Raw genomic sequence first — 21,938 nt, 5'->3', positions numbered from 1 at the left:
GCCCTCTCAGTCCGCTGATATATGTCTTGCGTGGACAAGCAGGAACTCATCATCTGAAGCCGGCTAAAAGCGGTTTATTGCGAATTTTTATTTCATCAAGGACTCAAAACAATCAGCAGTGTCTTGTATGTAGCTTTAAGCTTTGAATTTACTTCATTTACCCGACGTTCGTGCTTAAGAAAGAGCGAGAGTATTTATCGTGTCTTACCCCGCGCGCGCGGAAAGCGTCTACGGGAAGTTGACTGGGCGGGCTACTGTGTCAAAAATATCTAAATCGATATTTATCTACAATTATCTTTGAGTGGTGAGTAAAAATATTTTTTTTTTCTTATTCTGTTGGTACTGGTTATTTGTCGTGCTTTCTCGTCGACGTTTTTTTTTTTTTTGTGAACTGTTAGAATGAGCGCGAGCTCGTGGCTTTGTCAGCTGACTCGAGGCGGTCGAATATTGAAAAAAATCACACGTCTCTACGATTAGTAAACAATACAGTGTCATTGACAAATGTTGTTTATATGTATAAAATAATTATTCTGTTGGTATTTTGGAATGTTTTAATTAAGTACTTGTGATTTATAACCTCATATTAGCTGTTAGCGGGTGTGAATGAATGACGACACGTGTAGTGGGGAGCCGGCGCGCACAGAAAAGATAAATATCTCCTTGTTAACCTCAAAAGCCTTACAAAAAATATTCTATTTACGTAGTCTACTATTTAATTTTCATAATAACAGCAGCGAATCTATAACGGCTTAAAAACCGACGAATTAGGGTTGTTCGTGAGTGATTTGGTTGCTCAAGCTAACGCTAGCGAGGAAGTGCGTGTCTAGCGCGAGCGGGGAAAACTGGTTGGAACAGCCCTGCAGTGACAGACAGTCAAACGCGTTTCATCATTTATTCTCTGCGTTTTCTTTACCAATAAAGGCTGCATTGCCGGAATGTGCTGGAAAGCCACATGACACGGATGCGCTGGCAGCTTAATTTGAATGCAAGTTTCTATTTGTTGACAAATAGCTTAACATATTAATCAAAGTGGTGCCTTCTCGGGCTTGTAAAACAAACCAGTCCGATCGGCGATTTATTACTTTGGTTGTTTTGTTATTAATTGAGCCATATAGACATTGGTTTTTAGCTCATGGATAAGCAGCTGGCATATAGATATAAAGATGTATTTTTAAAAGTTTTTGTTGTGTGATCAGGCTTGCATTCATGCTGTCTGTTCTAGATGCGCCCCCTTTTTGTACAATGAGAGTTTTCTAGAGACCATCAGCTCCCCTCTCTGGCAAATAAAGTACTGATAATACTGCTTTAGTGTGTAAGAGTAGCCTTATGTCTAAGTTCTGGCCCCCCTGCAATGAAATTGTTGCGTAACATGGGAACCTTCCCACTTTCTCCCTTTTTTTTCAGGAATGAGCTACCATTCACCCATCGTGTCTGTTGCACAATGGATGTCCGCTCTGTCTGCCTAATTGCCCAAGCCAAAACAAACTGTAACAGATCTAGTCTATTCAGAGGATAGCAATAGGCCCTCACTCCACCCTCTCCCTTAACGTTACACATCAGTTTAGAGCAGAGCAGTGCAGATTCTCTCTCTGGTGTCTGGATTGCTTTGATTTGCTGGTTTAGTGAAGGGCGAAGGTAGGTCTGAGGCAGAAACCGATTTAGAAACACTAGTACCTCAATTTTCTGGGGATAAAATATCCAGTGTGCTGCTGCTAGAATTATTTATACATATTTGGTTCTTTACCCTGTAAGATTGTGAAGTTAATTTGTTTCCGTATAACTTGAAAACCATCTGTGCACAATGGTATCGACAACTCTGGCCACGATAACGGTTTTGAGCACCCTTGCAGGGTATGCTCAAATCAATACGTCAGATTATCTATGGCTCTTGATCGTAGGCTTCATCATAGCGTTTATCCTGGCCTTTTCAGTGGGTGCTAATGACGTCGCCAACTCTTTTGGTACGGCAGTGGGTTCAGGTGTAGTTACTCTTAGGCAGGCCTGTATTCTTGCTACTATCTTTGAGACGCTGGGCTCTGTGCTGCTTGGAGCCAAGGTCAGCGAGACCATCCGCAAAGGCATTATCGACGTGAACATGTACAACGGCTCAGAGCATGTGTTGATGGCTGGTTCAGTCAGCGCTATGTTTGGTGAGTAGCTCATGAAGTGCTTGTACGTTATATATTATTACTGATTTTTATATACACAATTTGAGGTTTCTCTTTTTGAGTGTGCTTTCTCCCCCCCCCCCCCCCACCACTCATCAGGATCTGCGGTGTGGCAGTTGGCTGCTTCTTTTCTGAAGCTTCCTATTTCTGGGACCCATTGCATCGTGGGAGCTACCATTGGCTTTTCACTGGTCGCCAAAGGTCAGCAGGGAGTCAATTGGTGGGAGATTCTTAGAATTGGTGAGTCAGCTGCATTCACAAAGACAATCCATTTGTCATTGAACTTATGGTTATGATGGTTGTCAAGAAACTGGAGGTGTGTTAGTTTCCTTATAGTTCATTGTTCTTTGTTCCCTTACAGTTGCTTCGTGGTTCCTCTCGCCTCTCCTTTCCGGGATCATGTCTGCCGTTCTCTTTTACTTTGTTCGCATGTTCATCTTGCAAAAGGTAAATATAATGATCTTATCTTTCCAACTTGGTCTTAATGAGTTACTTAGCTGTAGAATGAGAAGAATGTAATATATCACATCAAGGTTGTTTGCTAAGAGTCTGTATTTTGTCCTTTGCAGAAGGATCCAGTGCCCAATGGTCTGAGGGCCCTGCCATTTTTCTATGCTGTTACAATGGGAATCAACCTGTTCTCCATAATGTTTACTGGAGCACCATGTGAGTATTGCTGTATTTCTGCCCTTTTCATGCCCATTAACATCCTAACCAGACGCCCAGACTCTGCCAGACTGTGTTTACAGTGCTTATGGCAAAGCAGTGTTTAACCAGTGGGCTCTGGCAAAGTCAGTGGAGCACTCATGACATGGACATGTGGTGTCTGTATTCATGACCTCAGTCAGTGTTTTTTCCTTCTCCATCATAGGAGAGAAAAAACAGTGGAATAAAGAATTCTCGCCCATCAAAAAGAACCGTCAGCCTCAGTAGAGAAAGCACTATGTTTTTGAGTGCTGTTAACTGTTGAGCTCTGAATATTTTTGCCTTTTAAATTGAAACCTTATTAAATGAGCAACTTTTGCTCCTTTTTGTTTCCTTTTACCTACAGGGCTCAACAATTCAAGAAGTCAACTGGCCTGGGCCATTAAATGAAGGCTACAGGCCAGAGTATGACGCGATATGCAGCCTCGGAGTGTGTACACACATGCACTCCAGGCGGGCGCTCTTTACGTAGGCACAGCAAGGTGCAGCATACACACATGCACATAGCAACACATACGCATTCTGCCTAAAACACCCTAATGCATCAAGTTTTTTTTCTTATTTGGACAGTCTATAGTTATACAGCTTAGTTATGGGATGCCAGTGTGCTTTTTTTGAATAAAGTCTCTTGAGTTTAGTACTCAAATATTTGAGTAAGATTAAAGCCCCCGTGAACCGGAAGTTGCAACCGACTTTACTTCAGTGTTGTGATATTTCCAAGTGAAACCGAATATTGAATACAGTGCAGGGTTTTATTTTAATGCACCTCCTCTCCATCCCTCATTCATAGCAGACTGATGGTTGGAGGGGAGTGGTTAAATGGCTAGTTCACCCAAAAATAAAATTTCTGTCATTAATTACACCTCCTTATAGGCAGCAACGTCATTGCACATTTTGAGGTCCAGAAAGGTATTAAAGACCTCGTTAAAATAGTCCAAGTGACAACAGTGGTTCAACCTTAATGTTATAATGCAACAAGAATACTTTTTGTGTGCAAAAAACAAAACAACTTTAATCAAATTTCTTCTTTTCTATGTCAGTCTCCTATGCTGTTGATGTAGTAAATGCAGCACTTCAGTGATTATGTCCGAATGCCGACTCATTATTGGCTGGCTCCTGCGTCCGCATTACATGCAAGTGTCGTGCTGCTCACATGTACAGCATTCGGCAATACTGAGCCGCCGTTCGGATGTAAACACGGAAGCGCTGCGCTGTGTTCGCTATGTCAACAGCATAGGAGACTGGCATAAAAAGAGAAAATTGAAACCCTCGGATTTCATGAAAAAATATCTTAATTTGTGTTGTGAAGATGAACAAAGGTCTTACGGATTTGGGACGTCATGAGGGCGAGTACTTGATGACAGAAATTAAATTTTTGGGTGAACTAACCCTTTAAGGATATTCAACCCAAGCCATCAAACGGACGTCATCAGAGAAGGAACGCTATTCCAGAGCGGAAGCAAATATTCAGATTTTGATTACCACTACAATCTTTTTTTTTTTTTTTTTTTTTCCTGTGTATTAACTGGCACAGAGTAATTCTTCACCACAAGACTAGTAATGTGTGCTAACAAAGTAAATAGGGTCAGTTTTGATTTCATGATGACTAAGTTTGTTACAAAACCTTTGACTTAGTAATGTTAAATGATCAGTCCATTCAGATTATGCAAAATGGTTTTCATTTAACACACAGAGTATAGTTTCTAATGACTTTAAAGCTTTATAGTATCTCAAAATTAAAAGGCTGTCCTCTAGAGCCCACTTAATAATTGCAATGTCACTTCAGGACTCTGAATCAATTAGAATTAGGTTTCTCTTCAGCCAAATTCTTTAGCTGACACACGTCACGTGAGTTGTCTGAATGCATCAGGACAAGGGCATGTATCCTCTCACAATCTCACTCACAATTCAGGGCAAAATACTAACAGAGCCATCTTAACATAGGCTTATCTTGATCTTTGGCCATGCCATTGCTGTTGGATTAGCTTTAAAGGCAGCAGATCACCAGACACAGTCCCTTCACTCCTCCCACTCTCAACCTGTTTAAGGCAGTTCACTCAGGTTCAGATAATCCAGAGCTTCTCCCAAGACAGGACAGGACAATACCAGCACTCGCCAGGGGGTTGAGAGGCATGCGGCATGTCATGAATTGTTGATCGACCTCCTTTGTGTTCTGAAGGGCGCTGAACGCAAGCACATATGCCCTGTAAAAATTCAGTCAGTATATGACTAGGTGGAGTTTCCTTGAAGCACTGTGTTTGCGCTGGTACTTGGAACTGCCTGTTCTTCTGGTTTTATTTTAACTGTTTGTGCAGTATGAGGGTGACGACACATTTTAACTCACATACTGTACAAAATGTTCAACCCATTTAAACTAATTTGGATTGTGATCTAGGCTTTCCCTAACATGGTGGCTCTCAACACTTTAATCATGTCCTATAACTGACCCCCACCCTCAGTTTCAGCACAAAGACATCTGGTCATTCAGCAACCACAGTGCCTGGAAAGTTCTCCCCATGCAAAATACAGATGACACACAAACCCTGTTTCTTGTTTTTAATACCAGCAGCCCTGACCATTTGAGACTGAAGTAGGCAAACAATTATTTGTTTTATTTGTTCAGATTTCTACTTTTAGTCAGCTAGTTCTCAAAATGACTACACTTAAAGGCTGGAATAAACTACATGACTTTTGTCCCGATTTACAATCTTGAGTCGTCGACACTAGTTGTCAAAATTCAAGTAGTAGATAATGTAAACAATAATAAGTCATGATTATTTGTGACGACTTTTTGTGGAATTCAAAACTCCGTAACAAAGCTACAAAAATCTCTCAGCACTCAGATCAGATAACATCAAAGCCTGTAATTTTCTTCTTAAGAAAAAAAACAACAACTTGAGATGCTCTTTAGAAAATGTCTGAGAACTTAAGGGTTTTTCAAGAATTGCTCTTAGGAACATCCTTACAAATTTCTTAATTTGTTTTAGGACATTTCTTTCTTGAGAAGATTTTTGTGAATCTGGTCCCTGGTGGTGTATGATCCTCAGTTGTTTAGTGTATTATACCTATTTTTTCTGAAAAAATATATGATGCCTAGTTTTTTAAAATCTTTTCAGATTTTATAAGTTGTGTAGTTTATTCAGGCCTTAATTTGTATTACTCATATTCTTAAGTTAATAATGAGGGCCATAATGATTGGCTACACCCTCCCGCCCCCAGTACGTCTATGCTTGTTTTCCGGTCTGCTTCCTCTTTGGAAAAACAGACAGTGGGGTGTTTTCGTTGCCCTGGGGATATAAAGCAAACACGAAAGGCAGCAATAACAGACTTTGTGGATTTGAAATGGAATGTTTTTATATTTGGCCAGACTTAGTCAGCATGACTCAAAACAGTTTACAGTGTCAAAAAGAACGTCTTGTTTGAAGCACCAGATTCATTTGTTGATGCCACACTTGGTGCCATGGATAAAAAACTGGGTGTGACTGCACACCAAACAACATTCTGGTAGTGCTACAAAGTTAGAATATCACAACACCATAAAAGTTTATTTCATGTTGTTAGTTAATTGTCAAAAAATGTGTGTAACTTTTGCAATAGGCACAAGGCAGTCAAAGACCACAATTGCAGTAACTGGCACAATGACTCCCAAATCATCATCAACACATCACCAGAATGAGGTGTAGTGCTTGAACGTGTCTGGAAAACAACCCATGTTATTGTGTAATAAAGGCCATGGGATAGCAGATTTTATTGTGAGGTAAAGCAGGAAATGAATCCACTTCCATTCATTCATCCCACTGCATGGTTGTGGTCTGGCAGCTCCCCTTTTGTGAGAGAGTGTTTGTCCAACTACGTTGATGCAAGCGTGAATGCATTCCCTGCCTAACCCATATGCGCAGGACTGCATTTCTCACACGCTGAGCAGGAAATGTGCCAGCCAGCCCTAAGTGATAACTGGGCCCCATTCACTGGCCTTTCTCTTATTTACGTCATTCACCCCCTCACCTCCGCTGGCCACACCTGCTCTGTTCCTTTAGATGCTGCTAAATTCGGGATTTGGAAAGTTCAGATGTTCCTCCCTTATATACCTCAGTGCTCTCTTCAAAGAATGTGGCACTTCTCCTTGAATCTTGTCTCCCGAGATTGAACTGGAGTTGCATAACCAAAGCACACAGCGGCACGGCATGCCCTGCAGCGTCCTGCAGTTGTACGTGCATGTGGCAAGGCATGGGAATTTATGCCCCACTGCTCCCTGTCCTTTAATCTCTCAACCTCTCTTTATTTTTCACATCCCTGCTCCACCAAAGCCTTTTTTTTTATTATTTGGACAAACTCTTGCTCTAAATATTTCCAATACCCTTTTTGGTCCCATGGACTTATGTCGACACATTTCATTGTCTGTGGTTCTGGACCCCATGGGGAATTTGTAAATGGCCGACTTGCTCAGCCAGCACTCTTTCTTAAACATGCAGCACACATTCTTCATTACCGCAGCTACCACCGCAGTCTTGGCTCAGACATAACCATTCTGCAGGAGTGGTCACATTTTTTATTTATTTATTTTTACCCCACTCATCCTCCCAAAGAGGTGGGGGTGATATCTTGCTGCAGTAGCCTTTTAAGGCACCTGCACTTGTTGAACATGGTACGTTGACCTTGTGAGCTGTCTTGTGTCACTGCAACATTTTGCTGCTGTTTGCACTCACATCTCCCTTAAAGTGTTATGTAAGAGGACAAGCCTTGTGCTTGCATTCTGAATGCGACCAGGATATGACACTTGGTTGCAGTGGTTGTTTTGGCTTGCGTTGCTATAGACTCATTAAAAAAAAAAAAAAAAAAAAAAGTAGCTTATTAAACTCTTTGCACATTTTCTAACTGAAAATGATAAATGGGAGCCAGTGGCCTAATTAGTATTATCTGAATATGCATTTGTTTATCTCTGAAAGGGTGTGTAAGCAAATTCTGAATGCAGTGAATCCACTTCTTATGTCTTAATATTCAACACCATTACTAACAACCAGGACTCCACAATGTCCCTGTCCATTCCGTAATGCTGTTTGTGTTATTGGTAGCACATGCTGCCTGTTGTCTCAAAAGCACCTTTCCTTTCCTTCCCCTCCTCTCCCTCGACACCCCATTTGGTCCCTTTCCCCCTGTGAACGATGGGACTGCAGTGCTGGGATTCAATGAGCTGCAATGGTGGGGAGTGCTGCTCATTTCCATCAGCTTTGGCCTGGTCACCGGCATCTTCGTTTGGTTTGTTGTCTGCCCTCGACTCAAGAAGAAGATCGAATGTAAGTATCCATCTTTCAGTTTTGTAATTGTTTATTCTAACCATGGAAATCATAAAATCAATGTAATCAGTCGAAGTAGAACTATGAGTCATATCCAGATGCTCAATGTTACTTCCAGTGCACAATTGGGTAGTTAAAATGATGCCAAGTAGACTAGTGAAAATGTTAAATGTTTACATTACTTTACAAATATAAACCAAATAATTTTTTTTTTTCATATCATAAGAATTTTTTTATTAACATATTTAGATTTTATATATAATATAATATATAATATAATATTTATTTTATATATATATATATATATATATATATATATATATATATATATATATATATATATATATATATATATATATATATATATATATATATAAAAATGAGGTAACCTCTTGTTACATATATTTAATCGTTTAAATGTATACTACATTACTACATGTTTGACCACTTATGAACGATCATTTAGGCTACTATATATTGTGTACGTGACTAATGTGCCCTACCATCACCAATAAATACATTACTATTAGAGCACAAAATTGTTTACAAGAGAACAAATTTCTTCATTGATCCAGTCACTTAAATTTTGCTCTCAGAATGCACTAGATTTATGCATTTAAATGTAAAATGTCCCCCTTAGAGGGACCAATATTCACCCACCACAGTCTCAAAAAATCCTGTGGGGAAACACTGCATCAAGGGTTTACATTAGGCCCATTACAGATATGTTGTTGCACTGTACTTGAAGATATAACAATACATCAACCTTTTAAGGTTTATTTAAATATGTACACACTTGAAATCAGAAATTTTCATGCCCTATAAAAAGTCTGGACAGCAATCTCTGGACATGCAAGATTTATTAGCCTTAGTCCTAGCACCAGGTGTTTGTGAGGATAATACCCTACAGATTAAATATTCTGGCAGTGGACAGCAGTTTTAATCAGTCACTTAGAAAGACAATATACCCTTTAAAGGAATGTTATGGGTTCAATGCAAGTTAAGCTCTGACAACTCTGGATTTTTCTTTGTGTAAACTGTCCTTTTTCTGTATCCCTGCACATGCTCTGCAAAAGTACTGAATTTAAGCAGAATGGTTTGTAGCAGGTCTGTAAGCAGTTTCACATGACAAACATTTAAAACATTCTAACACCAACTGCACTTTCAAGAAATACCAGCCTGTCTGTTTGTTGTAATATGGTTCTTTAACCCAAACAAACCAAGTCGTCTAGTGTTGTCTATACAGAGCTTTATAGTCTGGCTGTATATTGACAACCTAATTAGGTCATAGTGATCCACTAATTGGTCTTTGGCTAGTGAACTGGAATAGCCATGGTCCAATTGAGGTGTTGACGAAAGTAGCTCGTTCTCGTTGGGCTAAGGTGAATAGCTACAGATTAAGTTGGCTTTTGCTACTAAAATACGTGTGCTTTGACACCGCTCAGCAGTTCAGTGGACGATGGACCGAGTTACATCAGACTGTCCTTGAAATGTAGGGTTATAGTGACCATTTAAGCAAACAGAGTGTTTGCCTCTTAAAGTTAATAGAATCGAGTGCTTGTGATGGCCATATGAACTGCCAGTGAGTAAAGTGCTTACCAGCCTTCAACTAATTAGGGTTCTCAATTTAATGTTAATACAATTATTTGGAAAAAGTGTTAAATGTATGCATTCCATAAAGCCCTCAATTTTTTTTTTTTATTTGCTTGCAAGCATAGAGCTGACCATTTATCTTTATTCTGTCTTATTTGATATACAGCTAAAGCAAAGTCTTCCAGTCCCTCTGAGAGTCCTCTGATGGAGAAGAGGGAGCTGCATGAAGCTCACAGTCCCATCCTGAAACCTGTCCCTGAGGAGTCCAGTGCCCTGTCCTCTATCACCCCCTCGGCCCCACCTCTTCCTGAGGAGCGCAGGGTAAACTTTAACATTGGAGATTCAGATGACCCAGATCAGAAGGACTGCAAAGAGTCCGAGACGGGCAATGGTAAGTCTGTAGGGAGTGATGCCTCACATGCCATGCCAAACATGATATACGCTTACTGTTTTGGTCGAAGATAAATCATGTAACTTTATTCTGTCTTCAGCAGCTCCGAAGACAGTCCATGTTCATTTTACCACCGGCCCCAGTCAAATTCCTAGCAACGGTTACTCTCAGTACCACACAGTTCACAAGGACTCCGGCCTCTACAAGGACCTGCTGCACAAACTCCATCTGGCAAAAGTGGGAGACTGCATGGGGGAGGGTGGCGACAGGCCCATCCGCCGTAACAACAGCTACACCTCCTACACCATGGCCATCATTGGCATGTACGGAGACATCAAGCCCAAAGAAGCTGACTTCCGTGCTTCCGAAGACGGAGACAAGGAAAAAGCTGGCACCCAGGAAAGGAAGCGCGTCCGCATGGACAGCTACACAAGTTACTGTAATGCAGTAGCAGAGAATGGTGCACCTGAAGGCCTCGGCGAGGGTGAAGTCACTTTGGAGATTGTTGATGATGATGCTGGGAGTAGCCGTAGTTCTTTGGAGGAGGATAGAGCTGATGCTGACAGACCTGAGGTGTCGATGCTCTTCCAGTTCCTACAAATTCTCACCGCCTGTTTTGGCTCTTTTGCTCACGGAGGAAATGATGTCAGGTAATGCAGATGCATTGAACTGTACAGTGTTTAAAATTGTGTTCACAGATTTTAAAAACAAGATTTGAGAATGCATTACCTCTTTTGCTTTCAGTAATGCAATTGGTCCCCTGGTTGCTCTGTGGCTGGTCTTTGAGAGTGGGTCTGTTATATCAAGTGCACCAACTCCAATCTGGTTGCTGCTGTATGGAGGAGTGGGCATCTGTGTCGGTCTGTGGGTCTGGGGCCGTAGAGTCATCCAGACCATGGGCAAGGACCTGACCCCCATCACCCCGTCTAGGTATAAACACATACCTATGCTGTAATATCAGACAACACCTGCTCTACAGAGCAAAACATCTCAATTGGTAGACTTCCCTAAACAATACTTTGTTTAATTTCAGTGGTTTCAGCATTGAGCTCGCCTCAGCCGTCACTGTTGTGGTTGCTTCCAACATCGGTCTTCCAGTTTCCACCACTCACTGCAAGGTAACATGGGCCTGTATGCAAAACAATCTGATGCAAAGCAAGTCCTAGTCGGGGACCATTTGAATGAAATTGATATAACTACAGCTTGTTGATGGAGGGTGTATCCTTTTTTTTTTTTTGTTCATTTATTTTTCTATTTTCTTCAGGTCGGGTCAGTGGTGTCTGTCGGCTGGCTGCGCTCCAAGAAGGCAGTGGACTGGCGGCTGTTTAGAAACATCTTCATGGCTTGGTTTGTCACTGTGCCCATCTCTGGCCTTATCAGCGCGGCCATCATGGCCCTGTTCACCTATGTCATTCTGTGAGGCCTTGAAAGTCCTCTCTGCCTCCCTCTCTGCTCTTAAGGAGGAACCAGGATCCCCAGAGAGAGGTGGAGGGCATGTCTCAACCTTCCCTTCTCAACCATCTCTCTCTCTAATTTCCTCCCTCCTGTCATCCTCGTGATGAGTGGGGGATGAAAAAGGCCCCTTTCAATAGAGCCTGTGATTCTTGGCTTCATCATTTTTAGCCTGTATTGATGATTTGTGTGCATTGCATTGCACCAGGTCACATGCCATAGGCCAGGGAAAAAATGTCTTCATAACTAGAATGGTTGCCATTTAAATTTGCTCTTGTAAATATGTCAAATCACCATGTTTTTGTTTTATGTAATTATGTACAGAACTAAAGGGTTTTTTAAGGTAAAAAAACAATTACAATGCAGTATTAGCCTTCATTTGACATGCTTTTTTTTATTACTTTCGTCATTTGAGTTCCTTAGAGAAGCGTTTTTTCGGTGTGAAGAATTTGGGGAAGAGCAATTGAGTTATGTTTTCCTTCTATACATTCGGTAAGCACGAGTTCTCCAGTTTTTCTTAAGCAGGCCTGACTTAACTCACAAATAGAGCCTTATGACACTCATATTTTTAGGAGAGTCTTGTGAGGGTTGATTTGCAAAGGAAATTGGTTGCTCACATCATGTTCCTTAATACAATTTCAGTGTCCTTTTCCAGATGTCTCTTTTTATTTTTAGTTCTTTTGTAGGTTACACTACAAAACAGGCCTCTTGGTAAACTAAGCAGTCTCCAAAAACATTTATAGTCCAGCCGATCTGTTATTGTTCTTTTAGTCCTCTTTTCATTAATGGGTTACAGAACATCAAACTCTTCTTGGTGTTTTGCACCACTGTAATTGAGCTGTTAATATTTGCTCTGCTTTGCCCAGCGTCAAATAACTATAACGGACCAACCTGTGCTTGGATATACAGTTAAAAATCTGAGCAGCTACTGCAAAGATTCAGCTTTTCCTTAAAGCATTGCTATAGTTAGTATGCTATTGGCGACTCTCTTAAATGCAGTGCATCCTCAAGTGTTTGCTGTAGACAATTGAACTCCATACGGTGGATTATGGCCCTTTGTGTTCAGTAACCATGGGTTGCTGTTGGAAGAAGTGTTAAGATGCCCAAACTCGTTTTACCAGTATAATGCTGCGCAAAATTCTTCTTTGGAAAATTAAGTTAATTATATTTAAAACAAAAAAAATAAAGTCCCCTGCTTAAATGAACCTCTTTATGTTTAAAAACAACCAATGAGCCTCTTTCCCCTGAATGTATTACAGTAATGCTTTGCTGTGGTGCTTAACATCAGACACAGTGAACTGAACATCGATGAAGTGAGTGAAGTTTACATTCGCTGGATTGGAGACCATTCTGTAAAACTTGATGGAATCCAGTTGGATAGTGTAGCTCATCTGCTTCAGCCTTCTCATAGACCTACTTCTGTAGTATTTCTGAGGAATGTATACCAATACAAACATATGTATATATTTTAAACTGGGTTGCTATGGTAACCTCTACAGCAGCACTTGCCCTATTTATTAGAAGGGTGTGGGACAGTGGTGTTAAATGATGGTTTGGTCTGAAGGTAGCAGTGGTGTAGAAAGATCCCAGCGTTCCTTTACTGGAAGTGAGGATCTGCATTGCTGTGAAGCCACCATTTGCGAGTGGTTATTTGGTTTAAACTTAACACATTTAGACCTTACATAGTTGCTGTAGTTGCCTTAAGGATGTTTTTCTTTTTTCTTTTTTTTGTTACCAAAGAGGGGAAAAAACTTGTTTTATTTTGTCCATTGTGCTTTGGGGATGAAAGAATAAAATGAATTTTTGATTATCACCTGTCTTTGCCTGTTTATTTAATTTCACCATTTAATGGGATCATATTCCTTCTGCCTATATTTATTATACATATGTTATATAATTTGAGCAAATTTATGCTGATAATTTTGTACTTTTGTTCTCTTCAGTATACTACCCCCCATTCAAAAGTGTTGAGTCAATAATAAAATCATCTTTAATGTTACTGGTCTTGCTGTGAATTATTATAGATCCTAGAGTATGTTTCTCTAACTCTACATTAATCTTTTCAGATGCCTGTTTTAAAATATCCAATTTCAGCTAGTTTTAATGTTATTTTTAGGGATGGGCAACGTTGCATCTTTGGTCCAAAAATAAGCTGGGACAATGCAGATGGTATAAATAAAGCTTAAATGAGCACCTAGGGACTGTAGACGGCGCTGACCTGGATAACCGTCCTAGATAGGTTCTTACACCACCTACATCTACTACTCCATGTAATCATCTGTTATTACACCCACCTGCAGGCTATCATGAATGCTGGACACCATCAGTGTTTACACTATTTATTTAAAAAAAAAAGTAGTGATCTTTTAAATTGTGTGTGAAAGGTCACACATGCAGGACACACATGCCTTCATACATGCAGTGGATTTTGTCCAGGTGGTACACAGGTTAGCAATTTTGCAATATGCTTTATATAACATGACATTTAGGTTCAAAAGATATTACATAGATGCAGCCCCTTCACACACTCAGCTTGGCAACTAGTTTTCTTCATATTCTTCCTCACTGAGATCCTCTAGAAAGAAAGGTCACATTGAGATAAAATATAATTGTATTTTTTTAATTTATTGTATATTTTACATTTTCTAAGATTCGTCCCTCAACATTGTCTATAATGGAGTACGATGAGGCTAAAACATTGTTTATATATATATATATATATATATATATATATATATATATATATATATATATATATATATATATATATATATATATATATATATATATATATATATATATTCCATTTGTTGAATTAACAGATAGTGAAAAGAAATACACAACTCACCAGTAGTTCTCACATTCTCTTCAGCCTGTTCGCTGTGCGCTAAAACAACAACAGGACAATAGTGAGGGACTAGAAAACAAGCAGACTATAAGAGAATAGGTAAATTATCAAAAGGTTATTACAAGTGCAAAAGTCAACAAGTCATCAATTCAATTACTGACAAAATACCACATGTATTACTAAAATCATTGCATTTTAAGGAAAGGACACATCTTAGACTACTAACTGTAACGTGAAGAAGCGCTTACCTGTGTTCTGCTGAGAGCCTGTGCAATAAGAGACATGTATTACATAACTTTACATAACTCAGGGCACATTACAGCTTAGCCACACCATCCAACCTATATATATACATAGTTTATATGTAATTTACAGTGCTTCCCTGATGTCTTTGCTTGCACTATACTATAATTTAAATGATAATACTTACGGTCTTCCTCAGAGTCTTTATCTAAATAAACAAAATCAAAGAACAGAACCTGTGGTCAGTTGACATGATCTTATTTCAAAGTAGTCTCAGTCTGCATTGTAAGTGACACACTGCCGCCCCCCTGTGGTGATGAATGGATTTACAACGTGCCACACGTACCTACGGACTCGTCACTTCCGATGTTCGCTCCTACGTCAAAACAAACATTGCGTAAGTGTTTCGTCACATGTGCCTGAGTACAATAACAGATTGTATCCATAAAAAAAGAAAGAACATTATATCGTTAATTGAAATACATGAGGGTTTTGATTTTTTTTAAATGTAACTGTATTTCATTACATTAACTGAAAAAACTTTCTAACTTCTAGATTATAAATGTTCAAAAATGTTGAATAGCATAAACGTTTATTCCACAAAATTAACTTAGCATGAAATTTAGCTTGTTTTCAAACACATCAAATGTTTATCTTCACCATAACATGGTAATTTTGGCCTGACCCACCTCAAAGGTCATGACCTTCCTGTAGCCAACAGTTAAAACATATGACAGTAACATAATTTTGACATAATCTGTTCTTATTATATTAAGGACATTTTTTACATTATTTTATAACTCATTTTAATGACTGAAAACATTTATTTGTGTCCCATATTTTAAACATGTCCCACATTGTAAACCATATAAAATGAACAAAATAAAACAGTTCATGTAATATTTAATTTGGCATCTCAAAGCTTCACAAGTAACATTTTCACTACTTATTTATTACCAGTAAGTAAATAAAGGGCCTTATTTGCAGAAATTACCATATAGCCTGTATATATATATATATATATATCTTTCAAGGAAATAAAGTTCTGAAAAATGTCATTCTCTTTACCTGGATTGTCTGTTAGTGCCTCTGTCTCTCCATCTGTGAGGATTATTCATGAAGTATAAAGTTAGAAAAAACAGACTCATTTGTACTGAATATTATTGCTAATAATAGCCTATGCAAAAAAAAACTGTATTCCATTAGCAATAAAATTTAATCAAACTGAATCCAAGCTATAATTTGGAGTAGATGCATGTCATCTTACCATCACTATCTTTCTTCTCAAGCACTTTTGTCTCTGTAAAAATTAGTTAATGAGCACAAATATGCAATTATTTCATATTTCAACAATGATCCTCTTGAGCAACAAAATGGAGACAGAGACAATTCTTCATCGTTTCCCTCTTCCGTAATAATGATGTTTATATTCATCACATTCAATTCATTATTTATTATTTAATAATATATTAATCTTTATAGCCTATACATCTATCTATATTACATATATTTCATATAGCCTATGCTTACATTTATTGTATGCTGCAATTTGTCATCTGTTATATTCTGTGCTTCCCTATTTCTAAAAAGTCTTTAAAAAGTAATTCCCTTACCTGTATTGTTTGTTAGTGTCTCTGTCTCTCCATCTGTAAAAGTTTTCAAGACAAATTTGGAAATAAACAAATATTTTTTGGACATTTTCAAAAGATTCAGACTAACAAAACAAGACTTTTCTCACCCATATGAGTCGTTCTTGAGATATCTTCTGTCACTGAGTCAAAAAATATTAAGAGTGAGTGAATGGCCCTAAACACATTTGAACATTTGAATCGATCAGCTTTTGATTTGCTCCAGATGTACCTTTCACACGAGCAGCCGCATATTCCGACTCATCTGAGGAAACAGATATAAAATAACGACGTCAGCCCGTGAGAATTTTAGCACACTGCGATAAGTAAATGTGCACGAGATATACAAGAGGCCGTCTGTGAAAAATCATCGGTGAGTCAGTGGTGAATGACCTCCAAAATGACGAGGTTACAAGAGGTTACCAACCAACCGAGCTGGGGTGCATTTCTCAAAGCGAACTATGGTCGCAAACTCTGTCCTTATCAATAGAGTTCAATGGGACTAACGATGCTTTCGGGAAACTAGCTATGACCCACCTGGTTGTGTTGTCGTGATGTTCTCTTCATACACTGAGGGTAGACAAAATAGAGAACGGGTGTTCAGTTTACTTTTATCTCTTTTTTTTCATTTCTGAAACTTTGACTGCAGAATGGGGAGAGTGGGGACGGTTGCAACATGGCATATACTTTCAATCAGGAATGAGCTAGAGTGATGATAGGCTACTCATACTACACATGTGACCTTTCCTTCTACACAAAATACTTTTTTAGTAAAAAAGTATTTTTTTCATGCTCAGAATTCATTTTTGTCATACTGTCTAAGCTGTTTGCGTGAAGAATGATAAAGTTATATCATTTTAACCAGTGTTTTCTTTGCTTCTAAAAGGCATAGCTATCATGTGTCAAGGCTATTGTGTCAAGCTAGCACAGCAAGTTTTATCTTGGCTGTCAGTGTAACTGTCCCCAATGATGACATTAATGTAAAAGGTTGTCATTATGTGTAAGTTACTCTAAAAAGTAATTAATTACTAACTAACTTCTAATGACATCTTTCAATAGCCAGGTATCTCCCTTTTTAAGTAAATACTGTCAGTCTAGGCCACAATGTAGCCTGCTTTTGATATGTTCTGTTTTCTGTTCAGTCACACACACACACAAACACACATCCACACATCCACACACACACACACACACACACACACACACACACACACACACACACACACACACACACACACACACACACACACACACACACACTTCAGAGAAGTACACAATAGTTTTTTCAGTGTATTTCAAAGTCTTGATTTAAGATTAAAATATTTTGTAGTGCGAATTTATTATAACAATTAACCAATACATGGTTGTTACTTGTTACATGAAAATGTTTTTTTTTCCTTTTACAAGTCTTTGTCTTTATACTGTTAATTTACCTTAGTGAATGTGTCTGTGCACAAATAAAATAAAAAAATGGCAAAATGATGTTAAAGAATGATTTTAATTACATTTTAATGAATGTTGCAACTGTATTCAATTTTTGGCTTTCAAATATGGTCTCTAAGAAATTGAAGGAAATGCAACCATCCCTACTCTCCCCCTATTCAAAAACAACAACAAAAATATGCAAAACAAGCTGAATATGTAGCCTACCTCTCTCTTCAAGCGATTCATTGCTTTCATCAAATTCCAGAGATGCTGAAATCGCTACAAATACAAAAATGTAAACATAACTATAGGCTATAATTTAATTTCTCTCATACACAGCTTTCATGTTAGGCTATTCCACATGCGGATCATGTACAGACGATGATAATGAAAAAAAAAAAAGAAAGAAAAGAAAATAATTTCTATTTGGCCAGCTAATCCAGGATGAATAAATGGTAATTAATGACATAAATTTATAGAGAAGTCAATTTTAACAAGCACATTTCATTCCAAAGCAAAACAAATTTAGCCAATTACTGCTGATTCATGCACATCAAGTCATGCACAACAATTTTATAAATAAAAAACTTCATAAAAATGTAACTGTCAAAACTAATATATATATATATATATATATATACATATATATATATATATATATATATATATATATATATTTGTGTGTGTGTGTGTGTGTGTGTGTGTGTGTGTGTGTGTGTGTGTGTGTTCATTTTTGTAAAAAACAAAAACAAAAAACAAAAAAACAAAACAAACAGCTCTAGACATACATCAATGTACATATGTTGTTATATTGTAATCTTACCATTGTGGAAACCTGCCACTGCAACAAAGAGGATTATGGGTACACCAGTTCTCATCTCGGATGAAAGGGGTGGATGCCGAACAAGTTGAAACAAAGTACTAAATTTCAGTGTGCCCAATGCCAGTGTGCCTTTGAATCCCACTTTTTATATGCTGCCCAGCATCACATGCTCTGGAGGAACAGGCTCGTCTTTGTTTACCTGCCAACAGCTGGATGGCACCTCTTGCCCGACACACAGATGTGGCATTATTCCCTCAATGAATGACTTGCATTGTTGACTTTGTGATTAGACGTTACTTTGTTGTTTTCAGTGGTGACTGGTGTAAGAATGGGATGGATGTTAATTTGTGTTTTCAAAAGTAAAAGGTCATTTCCTCTCCAGATTGGTGCGTTTGGCATCTTAGTAAAGGGAATGATTGATTGTGCTCACAGATGTGATGTCACTGCAGTTGGCACATGGGTTTGTTGTTGTGTTTAGTGTGAGAGGATGTGTTAAACACTCTTCTAAAGCGAATGATAAGAGGATTAAATGAATGTCTCATTTTGGGAAAAAAGTAACTCTGGGCTACTAGCTAAATAGTTTTATATGTTAGAAAGTTACCAACATTATATTTCTAATCTGTTTGAGATAATCAATAAGCTGCCATGTAGAAAGTGTAATTCAACAAAACTTTTGACATGTTTTCCAAATGTCCACACTCAGAAACATGAGAAATCACAAATATTATAACACAAATAGCATTTCATGGTGAAACTGAGTTGATTTGTTTTAATACAAAATACAGATTCATTCAGGTAGTGTTTTTAAAATAAACACAGCATAGTGGAATATAGGTTTTTGTCCTTCGGCACACACAGTACATGTCACAACCTGTTTTGCACCTGACCAGTGATCATGCAGCATCTGATGCACAATAATATATGTGTTGTCACGCTATGCTGGTCAGTAAACACTACGACGGAAAATTCAATATATACTGTATATACAGTGTAATATATATATATATATATATATATATATATATATATATATATATATATATATATATATATATATATATATATATATATATATATATATATATATATCCTACAATTAACTGGCACTCGGGACAATACAGAAACAGGAATAATAAACACTAAGCAAACATGCAAGTTATGCATGTTAATGCAAGACAAATCACTGGGCAGAACAAGAGCTTAAATACACAAGGAGTGGAAATTAGCTGAACAGAAACAGGTGTGTGAAACTAATTATCTATCATGGAACCTAATAAGTAAAGTGAACAATGAACATAGGCAAACCAGAACTTGAAACAGCGAAAACTAAACCAGAACAGAACACGTTACATGTGTACATCATTTTTATTTTACTTAAAACTCAGGCCCCATTTACACTAGTGTGTTTTCGTTTTTGCTACAGTTACGCCTATTGTTTACACTACGCTGGCGTTTTCGAACCTCGAAAACGGAGACTTTCAAAATGCTACCGACCCTGTTTTACTTGGGAAATGCCGGGTTACGTTTCATTTTTTATTTATTTATTTTTTTATTAACAGACAGACAGACAGATGTACAGACACTAATAGTGCAGTGACCAACAATCTAGTAGTTCCATAATTCCAAAAGTGAACAAAAAATGTGTAAATGTATAAGTGTGGTGTGTTTGTGTGTGTGTGCCCATTTATTACCATTGTCACCATTACCACCGCTCATCCACCATCACTATTCTGGCATTAGTCAAATTTTTTTTTTTTTTTTTTGTCCGATTTAATGATTACCATTGTCACACCACTCTCAATGAATCAATTAATTTCAGCTAGTGATATAATTATAATATAATATAATATAATATAATATAATATAATATAATATAATATAATATAATATAATATAATATAATATAATATAATACTATAGACCTCCCCCCTGCATCTTTACGGTACCTATGTTCTTCTTTTTTTTTTTTTTTTTTTTTTTTTTACGTTTCAGTATAAACGGACCAAAACGTAGACTTTTGAAAACGATGGCGTGGCTGCCCACGTTCACCTTGTGTATCCTTGATGACCGTGTAAATAATAACATGGAGACTGAACTGCATTCTTTGCTGGCTTTATTGTAATTTTTAGCAGCCATTGTGCAGTTAAACTTTAATACTACAGCTGCCTACATGCACAAGAGGCAACCGTTTACACTTGTATGTGCATGCCCAGTGTGCATGAATGGTCATGTGACAAAAAATGTATTATAAATCTCTCGTTATGCTACCTTATCACCAAATCTTGGATTCAATCTTTTTGTCAGTTTGTTTTCTTTCAATTAGGACAGGTTTTGTGTTTATTTTTTGGAACTGATTGATCATAAGCCTTATTTATCTGAGCTTATGTACATCAGTTTTTGAGTGAAAAAAAAAAAAAAAACGTTATTTGTTTATAATTTTATCAATTTTATCAATTTTACAGAAAAAGAATATTTTGCACTATTGATCACATATGCTTTAATCTATAACCTGCATTTTATTTTATTTTTTACAATGGTTTTATTTTGATTTTATTTATTACAAAATGGCGCAAAGTGACACCTGTGGTGTTCCCAGTCAAAAATGACCAGCCTACACAAAATAACACTTGTTACACAATTTAATCACCAAATATTGGATTCAATATTTTTTGTCAACTTGTTTTCTTTCATTTAAGACTATTTTGAAAAAAACAAACAAATGATTGATCGTATAGGCCTCAATGATCTGAGCCTCACAGATTCATCTCTGTGAAAAAGAAAGCCTGTAATACTCAAAATAGTTTGTTTGTGTACATGAATGTGTGTGTGTGTGTGTGTGTGTGTGTGTGTGTGTGTGTGTGCGTGGATGCACCAGTATGCATGTATCCACACATGCACAGGTCCGAGGCCTTTATTTTTAATAAGGCTAGAGTAAAATCAAAAAGAAATAGAATATCAATGTTCAGCATTGGTATTCCATTAGTACAGAGCCCTTAAAGGGACATGGTGATGGAAAAAAAATATGAGATTGAATTGGGAGGAATTGAAAAATAACCTTCTGTGTTCATATTCTGCGTTCAGGATGTATTATGCTGTGTTAACTTTGTTTTAAATATTCCTGAAAATAAAATAAAATATAAAATAAAATGTAAAAAATCATGAAATAAAATGTTTCAAAAACTTTTCAGAAATAATATATCCTGTTCCAGGTATAATGTATAATAATATGCCAGAATAAATGCAGTATAGTGTTTTGAAGACAGTTGGTTTAGGACAAATTAAGTTTAGTTAATTAAAACCGTAAAAATATTTTGAAATAAGTTAGTTTAATGTAGTAATAAAAATCCTGCCTGAACACAATATTTTTT

At 37.6% G+C, this 21,938-nt stretch overlaps 2 protein-coding genes across 3 annotated transcripts; one reads left to right on the top strand and one right to left on the bottom strand.

Moving 5' to 3' along the window:
* Positions 1 to 18: 18 nt before the first annotated feature.
* slc20a1b (solute carrier family 20 member 1b) lies at positions 19 to 12,790 on the top strand. 2 transcript variants are annotated; one of them, XM_067398103.1, is made up of 11 exons: positions 19 to 304; positions 1,405 to 2,150; positions 2,268 to 2,408; positions 2,530 to 2,615; positions 2,738 to 2,834; positions 8,048 to 8,167; positions 9,927 to 10,151; positions 10,255 to 10,801; positions 10,896 to 11,081; positions 11,185 to 11,269; positions 11,416 to 12,790. In XM_067398103.1, the coding sequence occupies exons 2-11, from the start codon at positions 1,802 to 1,804 to the stop codon at positions 11,569 to 11,571; spliced, it is 1,992 nt and encodes a 663-aa protein (XP_067254204.1). In that variant the 5' UTR covers positions 19 to 304; positions 1,405 to 1,801; the 3' UTR covers positions 11,572 to 12,790. The 2 variants fall into 2 exon arrangements, with proteins under 2 accessions (XP_067254204.1, XP_067254203.1); XM_067398102.1 differs by having other exon boundaries at positions 10,252 to 10,801.
* si:dkey-200l5.4 (uncharacterized protein LOC795026 homolog) lies at positions 11,717 to 18,673 on the bottom strand. Its single transcript, XM_067398104.1, has 13 exons — positions 18,571 to 18,673; positions 17,973 to 18,026; positions 16,860 to 16,892; positions 16,555 to 16,587; positions 16,433 to 16,465; positions 16,308 to 16,340; positions 15,962 to 15,994; positions 15,763 to 15,795; positions 15,041 to 15,070; positions 14,882 to 14,902; positions 14,700 to 14,717; positions 14,452 to 14,490; positions 11,717 to 14,178 (listed from the first exon to the last, which is right to left on the bottom strand). The coding sequence occupies exons 1-13, from the start codon at positions 18,623 to 18,625 to the stop codon at positions 14,144 to 14,146; spliced, it is 450 nt and encodes a 149-aa protein (XP_067254205.1). The 5' UTR covers positions 18,626 to 18,673; the 3' UTR covers positions 11,717 to 14,143.
* Positions 18,674 to 21,938: the final 3,265 nt, after the last annotated feature.

Source organism: Chanodichthys erythropterus, chromosome 10 (genome assembly GCF_024489055.1).
Source record: "Chanodichthys erythropterus isolate Z2021 chromosome 10, ASM2448905v1, whole genome shotgun sequence".
NCBI classification, from domain to species: Eukaryota; Metazoa; Chordata; class Actinopteri; order Cypriniformes; family Xenocyprididae; genus Chanodichthys; species Chanodichthys erythropterus.
The sequence above is the reverse complement of the archived record's forward strand: the minus strand, read 5'-3'. Positions and strand labels throughout refer to the sequence as shown.

Excerpts from the sequence above, each read along its gene's own strand:
- slc20a1b (XM_067398102.1), top strand. The coding sequence starts at position 1,802 with ATGGTATCGACAACTCTGGCCACGATAACGGTTTTGAGCACCCTTGCA. Across the intron at positions 2,409-2,529 it reads GTGGGAGATTCTTAGAATTG|TTGCTTCGTGGTTCCTCTCG; the intron begins GTGAGTCAGCTG and ends GTTCCCTTACAG. Across the intron at positions 2,835-8,047 it reads AATGTTTACTGGAGCACCAT|TGCTGGGATTCAATGAGCTG; the intron begins GTGAGTATTGCT and ends ATGGGACTGCAG.
- si:dkey-200l5.4 (XM_067398104.1), bottom strand. The coding sequence starts at position 18,625 with ATGAGAACTGGTGTACCCATAATCCTCTTTGTTGCAGTGGCAGGTTTC. Across the intron at positions 16,341-16,432 it reads CTCAAGAACGACTCATATGG|ATGGAGAGACAGAGACACTA; the intron begins GTGAGAAAAGTC and ends AAACTTTTACAG. Across the intron at positions 14,179-14,451 it reads AGAGAATGTGAGAACTACTG|AGGATCTCAGTGAGGAAGAA; the intron begins GTGAGTTGTGTA and ends CTTTCTTTCTAG.